The 15,526-nt window shown below is 36.0% G+C and overlaps 1 protein-coding gene across 1 annotated transcript in view; it reads left to right on the top strand.

Moving 5' to 3' along the window:
• DCAF6 (DDB1 and CUL4 associated factor 6) overlaps positions 1-14,401 on the top strand; it is a 73,684-nt gene extending 59,283 nt beyond the window's left edge. Inside the window, exons 17-21 of the mRNA XM_010186012.1 lie at positions 5,064-5,202; positions 9,916-10,072; positions 11,581-11,669; positions 13,257-13,362; positions 13,957-14,401. Coding sequence (XP_010184314.1) covers positions 5,064-5,202; positions 9,916-10,072; positions 11,581-11,669; positions 13,257-13,362; positions 13,957-14,021 — 556 coding nt within the window. The 3' untranslated portion in view covers positions 14,022-14,401. The remainder of the gene's footprint in view (positions 1-5,063; positions 5,203-9,915; positions 10,073-11,580; positions 11,670-13,256; positions 13,363-13,956) is intronic.
• The last annotated feature ends 1,125 nt before the right edge of the window (positions 14,402-15,526 follow it).

Genomic DNA, 15,526 nt, shown 5'->3' on the forward strand with positions numbered 1-15,526 from the left:
TTAAGAGTGCGTTATGGTCGACATTTCTTTTTATATGATCAGCAGTGAAATAACTTGGGCTTTAGAGTCAATGTGCTCTTAACATGATGGTTGCCCTCGTTTCTAAACTATCTTAATGCTTTAAACTTGACAGCAGTAGTAAATCTCTTCCATAGCTTCAAAGAGTTCTAAAGGAACACAGTTACTTGGTAATTAAAACCAGAAATATACTAAAATCTTGGTATTTAAAAAAGAGATCTATTTTAATATGGTGGTTGTGGCTCAACCCCAGCAGGCAGCTCAGCCCCACACAGCTGCTCGCTCACTCTCACCCAGTGGGATGGGGGAGAAAATCAGAAGGATACAAGTCAGAGAACTCGTGGGTTGAGGTGAAGACCAGTGCAATGGCTTATTAATTAGTCCACTTCCTGAGCTGGATCTGACTTTGGTGATGATAGCAGTTTGTTCAGACATGCAGTTGGGATTCTTGGGCAGGAGCATGGTAGCTGACAGGTGGATTCCTCTGCACTCTCACCAAAGAAATAACCATAAAGCATCAGAGAAATAGGTTCTCAATTAATGGTTATAAGCCTTAAATTCCCTGCAGTTGTTTTGGAGAGGGAAAATACTTCTCTAATGAGAAGATGACAACAAGAGGGAGCAAAAAATGCTGTCTTAGCTTGAAAGACCAGAAAAGAAGAAACCAGGGTTACTGGTACTTAGCAAAAAACCACAATATTTGTAAGTAAACTTGGAAACTTAAGAAGTGACAAAAATCCTTAATACTGAAGCAATCAATACTGTTTTAGTCAAGTAATCGGAACTGAGACAAGAGATGGAAAGAGGAAGCAGGTGAACCTGAGCTTTACAGCCAGCTGCTGCAGCCTAGCTCAGGAGACGATCGGTCTGCGATGACGGTGTTTGGAGGAAGCAGGGTTATCTGGGGTACCCGGTGAATTTTGTGTCAGCCACTATATCTGAACCTCTAGTGGAACAAAGTTTGTAGCAGAATTCCTGAAGATGAGGGTTTGCAGATTCAGTTGATGGATAACTGTTCAGGTTTCCTTCCTTTGAAAAATATTAATTTTGACTATCTCTCTTCTAACTAGTAGGTGAGCATAGTTGTTTTAAAACACGCAGGCTTAGAGAGCTAGAAATTGTTGAGTAACAGATTATGAACTGCTTTCTGCAGGGAGCTCAGAAAAATATTTTTTAAAGAGCAATATGTGACATTGTACTTTAAAAAACAAACTAGCTATTTAATTTTGCAAATTGCATAGATTTTAATTTTTAAAAATCCTTATTACACATTAGGATTTATAAACATACAGAAAATGTCCTGTGACAGTTTGTTTTGGTTTTTTTTAAGGCTTAACTGACATGGTTATGTCTTTGCCATTTCTCTCCATGTGCAATACATAGCTGTGGGTCAGTCTGCATCACAGGGGTTTTGTGGGTTTGGGTTGGTTTGTTTGTTTTTCTTTTGAACCTATGTTTAATTGAAAGAATGTAGTGGCTTCACTCCTAAATTCCAATTCCACTCACCTGGGACTTAATTTAAACAGGCTTTTGATAATTAATGTTTACATAATTAACTTTGAAGACTTCAAATCTGGCTGATCATAAGGGGGAGAAGTTGTGCTCTGGTTCATGTCTATAGTCCTACTTTTGGGAGTAATATTTAAAAATTATCTTTCCACAAGGCACACTCCATTAAAGTAATGAAAGTACCATACATCATTTTGGGCTCAATCTTACTAAGACCACACACACCAATTTTATTGTAAGATACTGCACTAAGGTACCACAAAATTTTGTAAAACGTACTTGAAAAATTTATACCTGCAGATCAGACAGTAGTACTAAACTATTCTGAAGTCAGAGCATTACCTATAGTATAATGGCATAACTAAAACAAAGTTGAGTTTCATTGGCTTTACAAGACCTAACGTTTTCTGTACCATAAAATTATAACATAAATCTATAGCAAATATTTCTCAGGCATCTTCATTATTTGATGCCTAAATGTGAATTCATAACAAAACTGTATGAATTGATGGAGTTCCCTGAGAAGTGCTGACAGAATGTGCATAAATGTTATTATCTGACATTCGTGCTTGGAAGAGGGCACAGTTTGGAAAGGAAGCTGCAGCTCCCAGTCAGGCTTAGCTTGGGCTGAACTTCAGAACAGTACAAATTGCACAGTGCACTTCTGTATCTGCTGATGCTCCAAGTGATTAAACTGCTGTCTAAGTTTATGTTGGCACAGACAGGAATTGCTTATCACAAACACAAATGAAAATTAAGAATCCACAGAAACAAATATGTTGGATTTTTACATTTATTTTTTCTTTGTGGGACTTAAAAAAGGTGTAAAAAATCTGTAGTTACGGAAAAGTAATACCTCTCAGAGAATCCTTTCCCCTGTAACATTCTTTGTTCTGAAATATCATTAGATTGGGCTCATATTTATCTTTTCTGGAGAAGACTTGCCTCTGCCAGGTTCCTGCTTTTAGCAGTATGTTACTGGAGTGCCCGAGAACAGTATCACAGTTACAGCCACATGTGCTTGGCTGCATTCTCCCTGTTGAAGGTAATCATTGACTTTACAAGATAACTAAATATCAATCTATTCATGCCTTTTAAAATGAGACCCAAAAGCAGGATTTTAAATTCAGAGTTGAATTTAGTTTTAGTGTTTTTACCAAAATTTGTTTCTGTGCTTCTGCTTTTATTTAAAAATGCATGATTCTGACTGCTGAATAGTCTTGAAGGTTTTTTTGTAATGTTTGCATTCAAACCTTGGGAATTTAGAGGACATTAATTTTTCTAGAGATGCTAAGAGGAAAAATTATGCAAGAAACTACTTTTGAATTGCCAATTAATTACTTTTAATACTATCTTCTAATCCCAAGAATTGTTACTGCTATCTGTTAGCAGTAAGGTTACTGCAAGTAACCCTTTTCAGCTAGACAAGTCTACTGCTTTGTCAGTCCTAATGATGTTTAACTTCCCAGCTTTTACACTGCACATCTTTTATTAATTCATTAATGTGGATAAATACACCAAAAATGCAAGTAGCAATGATATAGCTGTAAGGCTAGCAGGTGAAAATAAAAGGGTCTTACTGTGCTGAAGAGCTGTGTGTGCTTTTTCCAAACTTGTGTGATCACTGGTGGGGTTGGTAGCAGAGTAGTTGTTACTACGGGATTCTTGCTTTTACTTTCTCACACATCTTTTTTAAAAACAAGTACAAAAGCAAATATGTACACATAATTGTTTAAAGTTTCTGTAAGTGTTTAATGTAGTCTATCACATACATGCCACCCTTCTTTTTCCTTCGTGTAGAAGTAAACTGGTGAGGAGAATAATTCTGTGATCTTTAAAGCACAGTAGGTAAAGAACATGGGCTTCCTTCCCCCCCCCCCAAGACCTTGTGAAGAACCCTCTTCTTAAATCTGTTGAACATTAAAGTTAAGACTCCATATATTATAAGGACAAACTAACAAATACAGTCTATTTATTTAGTGTAGTATAAGAAGGAAGAACTAGTAGATTGCCTAGATGTGAGATTTTGAGTGGTTGGAAAACTCTTACAAAGGAAGTAGTTGTAGTCTATTTTTTCTGGGATTGTTTGCTGGACAAACTTCTAAGAAATGTATTACAATAAATTGTCTACTGTTAAGTGGATCTGTTGACTAAAGCTAAGAAGTCTCTTCTAGTTTCTATAAAAAATAGTATTAAAATACCTTTTAAAAGCTCATCTGTTTTAGATGATCATAGTATGACAGTTTATGGGGTTTCTTTTATTGGTATGTTGGGTTTTTTTAAAAAAAAATCTGTATTAATGACTCATTACTTGCATTAATTTTCCTTTTTTGCTTATCTGCAGAGTAACATTTACTTTACCTTGGTTTTTTTGGTCCAACTTTTCTTCTATGACAAAAATGAAACAAAAAATCTAAGCAGACCACTGGCTGAGTGAATTAGTTATGAGATAGATCTGGCAGTTTAGTTTTTAGCAAGAGTCTCCAGGATCAGTGACTAAAACACCATACCACATTACTTGTGTATAAATTCAGGTTACTAGCTTTCTGGTAGCAGTGTGTGGAAGTTGTGAATATATTAAGTTCTGGCTGAGTTTACTTTTCAGGATCAGATACAGTCCTGTTCTAGCTTGACTCCTTGCATTCTGCTAAAATCTGTATCTGCTCCTTCTGAGAATGACATACCCCTAGGGCTGTGCAGGACCTCAAAGCTAACAGCAACCCTGACATGGGATAAAAGAAGAGTTAGGTGCAGGTGCTGGGATATGACAGTCGGGTTATACCTGGAATTATGGACATCTGCACACTTAGAGCTAAACAGGAAAAAAACTGACACCTTCATCTTTTCACAGATTAATAAAAATTAAAAGTAGATTCCTGGAACTAAACAGTCACAAAACAAAATATGTAATTTAGCTCATTTTTCTCTGTTATTCTAGGGAATCTTCAGCTGTATCCCTCACTGCTAAAGTATTGTATAGTTGCTGCAATAATTAATCTCAAATAATCTCTTGATTTAGTAGGAACTTCCTTAAAGCTGTCTAAATCTTCAGTCTTGTCCTACGAAAATAGTGAAAAGAAATACATTTATTAAAATTTAGAAGAAAAACCAAATCAGACTGGAAGGTGCACTAGATTCTTAATAACTTTCAAATTTTTCAGAACTTCAGAATTTTTTATTTCATAATATTTTACTTCAGAATTTTGTTGCCTCATTATGGGCTGAGGATATCTCTAGTACTGAAGAAAAAAAAAATAGCATGTGAATTTTGCCAACAGCTGAAGTTTGTTCTTCAGAGAAGGAATAAAATGTTGCATCACTTGACGTTCCACTGTCTTGCATGCTATTCTTGTTCTAAGTCAGGATAGAAAATAGAAGACTGTAATTTTACATTTGGGATAATGTTGATGTATGTTCCAAATTTTTGAAGAGTGTGTTTGAGTGCCTAATTATTATTTTATGGTCCTTTTTTGATAGCCCATTTCAGTATTTAAAGATGGACTTTCAGTAGTGTTCTCTTTGTCTACAATTTATAGACGCTCTGCTGTTGCCCGCATTCAGGAGCTCTTCAGAAGAAGGAAAGAAAGAAAAGAAATGGAAGAACTGGAAACGCTGAATATCAGACGTCCTTTAATTAAGATGGTTTATAAAGGTCATCGGAACTCCCGAACAATGGTACAAACTGTTTTGGGAATTGTAGAGTTTTTATGGACTGAGTAAATGTAGCTGCCGCATAGATATGCCTGTCAAAAAGGATATTGTAATGTATTGTAAGCACTTTTTCCTGCATATTCAGTTAGAAGTCACATAATTTGCTCTAAATGAAAATTAAAATTAGTGTGACTTGTGTCACCATGCTTGGCATTTAAGTTTTCTTGAGTTTAAGACTCTCTCGCCTTAGCTTCCTTTGAAATCTTGAGTATTTTTCTTAACTTTTCCCATTTTGTCTGTCAGCTTAAGTGGTATAAAATGTGCCTACCTTCAAAATTATGATTTAATCCTCACTTTCCTTTCCAGGCTCTCTAAAGATTAAATAATAATTTTCAGCAGCTTGGAAAGGAAAGTGAGGATTAAATCATAGTTTTGAAGAGCCTTGACATCTTTGAATTAAGAAAGGGAAATGGCGCTAGTTATTAAATAGTAATCTAACTACTAGGTACTCTGTCCTTTTTCATACAAAATACCATCTTTTAAGAAAAATGCAGTTACTGTGTTTGTAAAGCAGTGGTGCATGAGAAACAAATACTGTTTTCCTTGCTATTTTTCTTTTCTTTTTGCCCTATTTTGAAGATGTGAAGTTCTGAGTACTGTGTGGTATTTTGTAGAAGTAGCAGGTGTCTTATTTTGTATATATTCTGAGGAGTAGTCCCTTTACCTCCAGAAGTAGTTTTCTAGAGTTTATGTGACTGGTTTTGATTACACTAGGGGAAATGCTTCAGTAAATGTATATTTTGTAAGCGACAAAGGCTTAGAATAAACTTTGATTAATGACAGGGAGTTTTGCACTGTATTTCAGAAATTAATTTTAATTGCTCAAAACCCCATTAGTTTAAAAGTCGTAGCATCAAGCACTTTGTAGCTAAGAGACATTAAAATGAAGCTTGCCTAGGTGGTCCTAATTCACTCTCCATCTGTGTATGTGTTATAGAGATTTATACAATCATAGAATGTTTTGGGTTGGAAGGAACCTTTAAAGGTCATCTAGTCCCTCTAGTTGTGACAACTGCACCACTCAGCTTGGTGTCATCTGCAAACTTGCTGAGGGTGCACTAGATCCCACTGTCTATATCACTGATGAAGATATTAAACAGCACTGGTCCCAGTATGGACCCCCGAGGGACACCACTTGTCACTGACTTCATCTGGACATTGAGCCATTGACCACTACTCTCTGGATGCGACCATCCAACCAATTCTTCATCCACTGAACAGTCTGCCCATCAAGTCCACATCTCTCTAATTTAGAGAGAAGGATGTCATGGGGGGACCATGTCAGAGGCCTTTCAGAAGTCCAGATAGATGACATCTGTAGCTCTTCTCTTGCTCACTGATGCAGTCACTCCATCATAGAAGGCCACTAGGTTGGTCAGGCAGGACTTGCCCCTAGTAAACCCCTGCTGGCTGACTCGAATCACCTCCCTGTCCTCCATGTTCCTCAGCATAGCTTCTAGGAGGATCTCTTAAGTTCTTTGTCTCTCCTGTCTCTTCCTCACTATTTTCCCCTCCAGTCCTAGTCTTATCTCCTTTCATACATATGCCATTTTCCCTCTGTTCCACTCATCCCACGTCCCGAGTCCCTCTTTTAAAATGTTGACTTTTAAAGAAACTTTTCTTCAATAAAGCATCTGTGTGTAACTAATAAATGGGATAAGTTATGTATGCATATGGTAGAAGTAAGCGTGTATGAGTATGAAAACAGAATTTTTAAATGTGAATTTCAATTATGTTAATTTATGTGGTGCTAAAATTAGGTTTTATGAGTATTAGAAATGTAAAATAAGCAGTTATGTAAGACAATACAAAGGAAGAAGGAAGAAGTAATAATTGAGAATTAAAATACAAAGGCAACCCTGTCCAATAATGGAGATAATTTAGACGTACTTCTAACAGCATAATGAAATATATATATATTAAGAGGAACTATGAGACAAAAGCTGCCAAAAGATGAATATATTGCAAGTACATCTTTCATTACAGAACCTAGGAATGCAGTTTCTCTGGCTTATTTTTAGACGTCAGGATCACTTTATTGCAATCACTTGTACGTATTCTATAGACAAAGACCTAGCAAGCCTGAAATTTAAAACTGGACATACTCATGCTGGAAATAAAGTACATATTTTTAACAGTGGTAGGGGTTCAGCTTACTAATGTGATTCTTCATCATGTGATTTTTAAATCAAGATAGCTGAGGCAGAGCACAGAGCAAGACAACGTCTCCAGTGCATTTTCTGAGAAATCTATGCAAAAAGATAAGGATGGAGGCACCATCCGCTTTCAGGCTTTGTTATGATGTTACTTGGAAAATAGTTCCATGGTAGGATTCTGTGTAAATGGTCTCAAACTCAAAATTCTGTCCCTTAAGCCAGAGATATTCTTAAATACCAAAAATTAGGACACTATTTTATGCTAAACTTCAAACACTGGACATAATCTGTGTGAACTCTGAAAGCTGCTGCATAAGAAACTTCTGTTTACATAATTTCTGGACTCTTTTGCCCAGTGTATGCCAATTTAAACAGTTCATAAGAGGTACTGATAATTGCTTAAAGTGTTATCTTTTGTATAGGATTACATTTTTAACTTCCAGACCATTTTCTCCAGTACAAACATTGAACTATTGTGGAGCTTTCAGACAACATCTTTTGATTGACTTCTGGCTGCTCTTGAAGCAATGTCCCTCCTCCCTCTGCCACCCTATCTAACCTATCAGTAGGACAGCAGTGAAGAAAGATACTACTGGCTAGCCTGTTCCTATTTTAAACAGTTTAACAATGGTTGTTTTGATGTCTTGTTCTAGGTAAAATCAGAAGTGATTTCTGAAGGAGACTCTGATTATTGGTGAAGGAAGTGACCCATTCTTATTTGCTCAAACTAATTGTTTGGGTTACATCTTTTTAAGAAGGGAGAACAAGAGAGGCCTTGGCTTGGAAACACTATTCTACTTTTAACAACCCTGATAGTTGCTTCTTGAAAAAAACATTCTAGGGTGGCTTTTTTTTGGCTCAGAAATTGCATAAGCCCCATTCTTTCAGGCTGTAATCGTAAGGCTATCTTGAGTGTTACAGATGTAGAATACCAACATTATATTTCAAGAAAATGGATATCTGATATTACTTCCACTTTTTCCTGGTCTGCTGTTTCTGTTCTCTACACAATCATTTTCATAGTAATGCTGTTCTGTTTTGTAGGACAGACTGCTTCAGCTGCCTTCAGTTTCAAAATTCATGAGATTACAGATCTAGGAAATGATCAAGGAGTCTGGGTTTTCCCACTGAATTGGCAATACACAATTAATAAATAATATGTCATTTACTACACAAGTAATAAATAATATTTAAGAAATAAAAATAGCAAAGTGTAATATAAATAATAAATATCTGAATCGTTACAAAAGTATAACTGTCTAAATTATTATCGGAGAATACATTATCCTTATAATCCTATGATAATACTATATTTTGAGGAGAGGAATGGGAACAAACAGGAGAAAAAAGTTCAGGTTTATTGACTGATTTGTCTCCCAAAGAAGTTTTTCAAGTCAAGTACAGGTCAAGTTAGGTATCTTTTCACTGACTGTATCTGCTATTTTCTTTAATTCTCAGAATTGGGGACAAGACAGTCTAGCCACTGAGATGGCTTCATTAGAAAAGTGTTCATGGCATTGTTAGCAAATGCATACCCAGAACAATGAGGCTGATGAGACCATAAATAATTATGGAGCTTAAAACATTAGGTTTAAATACCTACTGAATTATAGCACTTCACGCAAGGAAAGGGAAATAGATGATGTAATAAACCATTATATAGTATACTTGCCTAAGGTATGAGCATACTGTTCCAGAAACCCCTCCTTTTCCTTTTACCCAGCAGATGTTGTTCCTCTCTTCATTGGATGGAGAGATTTTTGCAAAAGGGTGCTTGGATACCTCGACAACATAATGATATGAACAACATATGGAATAGAATGCATCATCACTGTGTCAAGAAAACTGTGATATTACTGGTTCCATTGGCAGGAACAGATGCTTCTACTTTATCTACTGTTACTGCAATAGCTGAAGTTGAAGGGTTGTTTCTACCCAGATGCTTTCCCTGTTCAGTGGCTTATAACTTTAATTTTGGCCTTGGACTAAGAAGTCTTAGATCTTATCTGATTGATTATAGAGGAAGGGAGAAAAAATTCCCAAGTTTGGCTTCATTACCCCTTTTTATCTGTCAGACCCAGCTAACTCCCATCCCCCAGTTTTCATAAGCTTCTGTCTCGTCTCCTCTTCCTCTGTAAATGGAAAATCAGCACCAGGGATTAGCCTGTCACTCACTTTAATTTACTGAACCCTTCCCAAAACCTGCTTCACATACCCCTGTCTCCAGTATCATTCTTTTCACTTTGGTAAGTGACAAATCTGCTGTCATCTTATTTATTTCCAAACTGCTCAGTCTGCCCCAACTCCTCTCCTTTTTGTTTCTGTTAGCAACCCCTTTACTCTGGAGATCTTGTAACCTTTTGAATTTTCCTTTTTTTGATCATTTTTCTTTAAATGTTGTTTCTGCATTTGCAGAGCTCTTACTTCAGAGGCAGTGTTACTGCAGAAATGAGAGTATACTCTTTGATATGCTTTCCAAGCTAGTCTTATTAAGTAATTGTTATTTTTGGTTTTACTGCAGATAAAGGAAGCCAATTTCTGGGGATCTAACTTTGTCATGAGTGGTTCAGACTGTGGCCATATTTTTATATGGGATCGACATACTGCTGAACATCTCATGCTGCTGGAAGCCGATAATCATGTGGTGAACTGTCTTCAGCCTCATCCATTTGACCCAAGTAAGATTATAATTTTTCAGTCTGCATGTTCAGGTTATCTGTAGTAAAGCATTTTAAAGTTCAGTCTTAAATTCTTTGTTCAATAGAGCATTGTAATGATCAATGAGCTATTGCTCATTTTTTCCCATATAAATTAGATAGTACTGCTTATAATTTGTCTTTTACTAGTGACCTTTGGCCCTTAAAACCCTCCTTACTCAATAATGTCTTGGAATTAATATGTTGCTGACTTAGTATTTATAGAATAAAGTTAAGACCTTGCTTCACTCAATACATTAAATGTTTTCTGTGACACTAATGAGGGAAATACGGGGTCACTGAAATAATAGCAACACTTCGGAAATTCTCATTGGAATCTGGTCTCTACTAGCCTCTGTTGAAAAAATTGAGTGAAGTGGGTGTCTCAGTCTCACTGGCTTTGTGAGATCAGAAGAATGAATAAAAATCAGAGAAATTCTATTCATTTGTGTTTAGGGGAAAATATTTATAGAAAAGATGGGCCAAAGTAGTAGAAGGAATCCTATGTTATCTGATATGGAGATGGAAATCTGAACTGTTCTGTAGCGTTTGACACAGTCAAAGAAAGTATTTATGTTATTTCTCTTTTCATAGCATACATGGCTGTAGAGTAACAGTTAGCTGTAAATAAATAAGTAAATAAAGTTATAATGATACCAGAAGAGGCTGGAGGTTTTTTGGACAGTTTGTGGAAACATGGAATACTGCCCTACATTGGATAAGCCTTGAACTTTTAAATGCTTAATTGAAATTGTGTTCCATCTGGAAGCACCTTTCAAAATGCCCTGTAGCTTTGCTGATTTCTTGATGGAGTGTGACTGTCTCCCTGTCACACACTGAAAATGTAATGAAGAGGTCATCCTCCTCGTAGGGCAGTTAATCTTGTACAGTTTTCCAGATACTGAGATCTTTCTATGGAATTTTTATTCCTATAGTGGTTTTGTGCAATGATCTAAAGAATGTTCTGCAACTTTTTGTTTTCCATATTTTAACAAGTGTTTAAGAGCATCCATTGCTGCTTTATATTTGAATATCAAATAAATTTACATGAAATACACTGAAATTATCAAATGTCAAAACATGTTTGAAATTTTCTTGCTTCTGTCTTTGTATCTGGGTCTACAAATCCTAAGGTTTTGTTTTTAATGCATATACTTCTCAGGCCGTCAGCAGAAATATAATAGTAGTGACTGGGTTTGTTCTTAATTTCTGCTCCTGTCTTATGTATATTCTAGTGCTTGTTTTTATTTAAAAAAGGAAGCTCTTGATGTTTGTGTGTGTTTTATTCATATCTCTATATCTATATGCAATCTATAGCTCAGATCTCATATGGAGACTTAGTCATTGTATAGCTGTATGTTCAGCATGGGAACTGACATTTGCAAGTACATGCTTCAAGCAAAGTATTTTTATTCAAGTCCAGTTAAGTGCAGAAAATACTGGTAAAGATGTGACACATTTAATTTAGAATTACTATTACTTACTTCTAGTTCTGGCATCTTCGGGTATTGATTATGATATAAAAATTTGGTCGCCATTGGAAGAATCCAAGATTTTTAACAGAAAACTTGCAGATGAGGTAAGAACCCTTCCTCCTTTTTCACACTAAAGTTGCATCTTTCAATTCTATAAAAACCTTTGGTGCAAATTACAGATATGGAATTAACAGAGTCATTTAATGTTCAACAAATGAGCCACAAATAAAAAGCTGCCTTTTATAATAGCTAACTTTTCTATCATTGCATCAACTCTCCCAGAAATTATATGATATGATCTGGTATTATGTACATGAAAGAAGCTGGAAAAAGTATGAACAGTCAGATATAGAAGGATACTGGCATGAATTAAGGTAGTTCCTGTCTTTAAACAGAGAAGTTAACTGAAGGAAATATACAGATATACAGAAGAAGTGGGAGTGCAAGAGTGAATCCTATTAAATATGCTTTGGCATAAAAGGGAGCTAAGGTTAAGATTGCAAATTTGGAACTTCATGGAATAAAGCAAACATTGCAAGCCCAATCAGTTACAGAAGTCCATATGTAAAACTATACAACACATTGTTTTCATACCTCCAAAGCAATAACAGTGTATATAGCAACTGACCTATGATGCTCATATAGTTGACGGCTGAATAATAGTCTGCTGTCTTCGCCATTTGCCTCTTTTAGGGAGTGAACAACTATGCAAAGAACCTGGTAAACAAATGAGAATGACAGAAAAGAGGTGCTTTAATTTGGCTATGAGAAGGCCACTGCAGACATTAGCAAGACTATGTTCCTCAAGAGGAACAGGCCTGAGGAGTCTCAGAGAGAAAAAGAAATGCATTATTTCCTGGCCTTACAGCAGCTGATCTGGGAGGAAGGACTGAATAATGGTCAGAACTTGTCTCCACCTAAAGCAATTTTTATGCTTGGTGATAACGAAAGAATGTAGTCTGAAAGCTGAGAGACAAGCTAAGGTGTGGGATTAGAAGCAGCAAAGCAAGAAAGATGGCAAGGAATTACCACATGAAAGGGAGGAGGAAAAAGAGCTAAAACTATTTGTTAGTGATTTTTTTTCCTTGAAACTAAGACGGTAGAAGCTGACTCTTTCAAGTCATTTAGAGGCAAGCTGTAGGTCTGTTAAGAATGAATTACAGAGCTGAAGAATGTTCCTGAACGGGGATGGAGTAATTGCTTGTGTCCCTTGGATTTTCTCCAGGAGTTTCAAGCAGCATGAAGGTAGGAGTTTAGGGTAACCTCATCTCTTTTCCTTCCCACATTCTTGGCTAGCACTGGTGCTAGAACTTTGTTCTCTACAACAGTTGCCATCTGTATCAGCACTTTCTCTCATCGGTCCTTCTTATTTTGTGCAAGATCTCATTTCCAAAAGTTTTTCTCAGTTGCTTATCTTAATATCTACCATGCATGTGGACGATGGAATGATGATGTCACAAGAATATTCTTTAGACAGACAATGAGATAGCTGCAGGCAATCCACTGTCATCGTCTTACCACATACAATTGATGTAATGTATTCAATAGTAATTATTAAAATATTGTATCCTTGTAATTTTGGACTCTGTAAATGCCTTTTACATAGGAACTTAGTATCTACAAACCCATATTGATGCAGTACAATTTTGTATTTATTTTTTATTCTATTTTTTCCCCTTCCCTGCCTCCAGGTTATAACACGTAATGAATTAATGCTGGAAGAGACCAGAAACACTATTACTGTTCCAGCTTCTTTTATGTTACGAATGTTGGCTTCATTGAATCATATAAGAGCAGGTGAGAGACTTCTGATGAGCTTATCCACCACAATGGTCTATGAAAAAGGAAATGGATTGGGGAACCATCAAGATCTTCAGCTGCCTCTGGTTGCACATAGGGTTGGTGAGAAGGTGCAAGGGTTGTTCAATGGTCTCTTAGAAGCACTTAGATATTGCTACTTTAATGTGGGACTTGCAACATTTTTGCAGCTGTTCTACCTCAAAACAAAGAGCAAGAAAAGAGCAAAACGTATTTTTAGATGTTGTCATACTATCTATCCTGAAATAGCTTATTCATAATGTAGTACTATTCACCATCTCTTTTTAATATTATGCTTGCATTCATCTTTCCTTTGGTGACAGCCAGTCAGTAGCTACAAAGTTTTTCCTTTTGTATACAAATTTAACACTTATGCCTGGAAATCCTTTAGGACTTTTCTCCTGTTCTGCTTTCTTGTGGTAATTTTTCTACCCATAAGGACTTTCTTCTACTGTATAACCCACAGCCAGTGTGCTTTGGGTAACAGTCCAGGGAGATAGTGTGTTATAAATATTTACCGGAAAATGAAAGCTTTAGAAGTTCTCTTTGCTAAATCTTCTCTGTGTCTTACAGATCGATTGGAAGGTGACAGATCAGAAGGATCTGGTCAGGAAAATGAAAATGAAGATGAAGAGTAACCGGCAGTTGTGTGCAAGCACCTAGATGTTAATGGAATTTGTATAAGACATTAATTATATTTTTCCTTACAGAGCTTTAGTGCAATTCTAAGGTATTGCTTTTGGATAACCTAACCTTTTGGTTTTGAATGACTGTGTGCATGACTTTGAGAGAGTGCGCAAGTAAAATAAGCAAAAATGTTTTTAAAATGTTTTGCCATGTATGAGGGGTGCTAGAAGATGCAAAGTGCAATATTTTCCTTAACCTGCAAATGTGGGAGCTTGAATCAATGTTTTAAAGTAACTTTCATTATAGTAAAAACGTTGGTTCAAATAAATTTCTATACCTGCTGTTTGCATGTTTGTTGCTTTCTAATAAAAAGATTTGGTTGTTCTAAGTAGTTTCATGTTTTTTCTTTGTGCAACTGTTGATTTTTCACCTTGTAACTATAACCCCATTACTGCCTTCGTTTGCATTCTTTGTTACAATTTGTGAAGTGACAAATGCAATGTTTGGGTTGGCCAAAAAGTAATTGCATTGTTGTTGTTTTTAATAGATGGACATACATGTCTTGAAATGTAACTAAGTTCATTTTAAACTGCAAATTCATTATGTAATGCGACAGCTGACAGTTCAAGCTTGTCTTAGAAAAAGAAAGTGTTCGATTTTGTTAACAATTATTTATTTGGTGTCAATTTCAAAATGGAAAATCAAAAGGAACATTTTTGTTGTATTTTGCTCTATTCCTTCAGAAAAGGAAAAAAACGCTGTGCAAGTTCATAAAAAGTTATGTGATGTGTATGGTGAAGATGTCCTACAACTATGGCAGTGTCAGAATTGGTTTGCTAAATTTTGTTCTGGAGATTTTGATGTTAAAGTTGTACCATGCTCAGGAAGGTCAATCCAAGTTGATAACAACAAAATTAAGGCATTGTTTGAATCCATAACAACATGATAATCTTAACATATCGAAATTGAATGTTGAAAGCCATTTAAAATAACTTGGATACTTTAAGAAGCTCAACATTTGGGTACCACATGAGCTCAAAGAAATTAATCTCACTAAGCATGTTGACATCTGTGATTCTCTCTTGAAACATGAAGAAAAGGATCCATTTTTGAAATGTATGATAAAAGTAAATGAAAAATGGATCATCTGCAATAATGAATGAAAAAGATCATGGAGCAAGCGTGAGGAACCACCTCAAAGCAATTCCAAAGCAGGTATTCAAAGGAAGGTTATTCTGTCAGTCTGGTGGGATTTCAAAGGTATTGTGTATTTTGCATGGCTTCCAAGTAACCAAACCATTAATGTGGATGTGTACTGTTATCAACTGGATAAATTAAATGGTGCCATTAAACAGAAGTGTCCAGAATTGATGAATCACAAAGGTGTTGTGTTTCTCCATGATAATGCTAGATGACATACAAGTTTGGTCACCTGTCAAAAATTGCTGCAGCTTGGATAGGATGTGTTACCACATCCACCTCATTTGCCAGACCTGTCCCCATCAGACTACCATTT

Source organism: Mesitornis unicolor, unplaced genomic scaffold, assembly GCF_000695765.1.
Source record: "Mesitornis unicolor isolate BGI_N332 unplaced genomic scaffold, ASM69576v1 scaffold24446, whole genome shotgun sequence".
NCBI classification, from domain to species: domain Eukaryota; kingdom Metazoa; phylum Chordata; class Aves; order Mesitornithiformes; family Mesitornithidae; genus Mesitornis; species Mesitornis unicolor.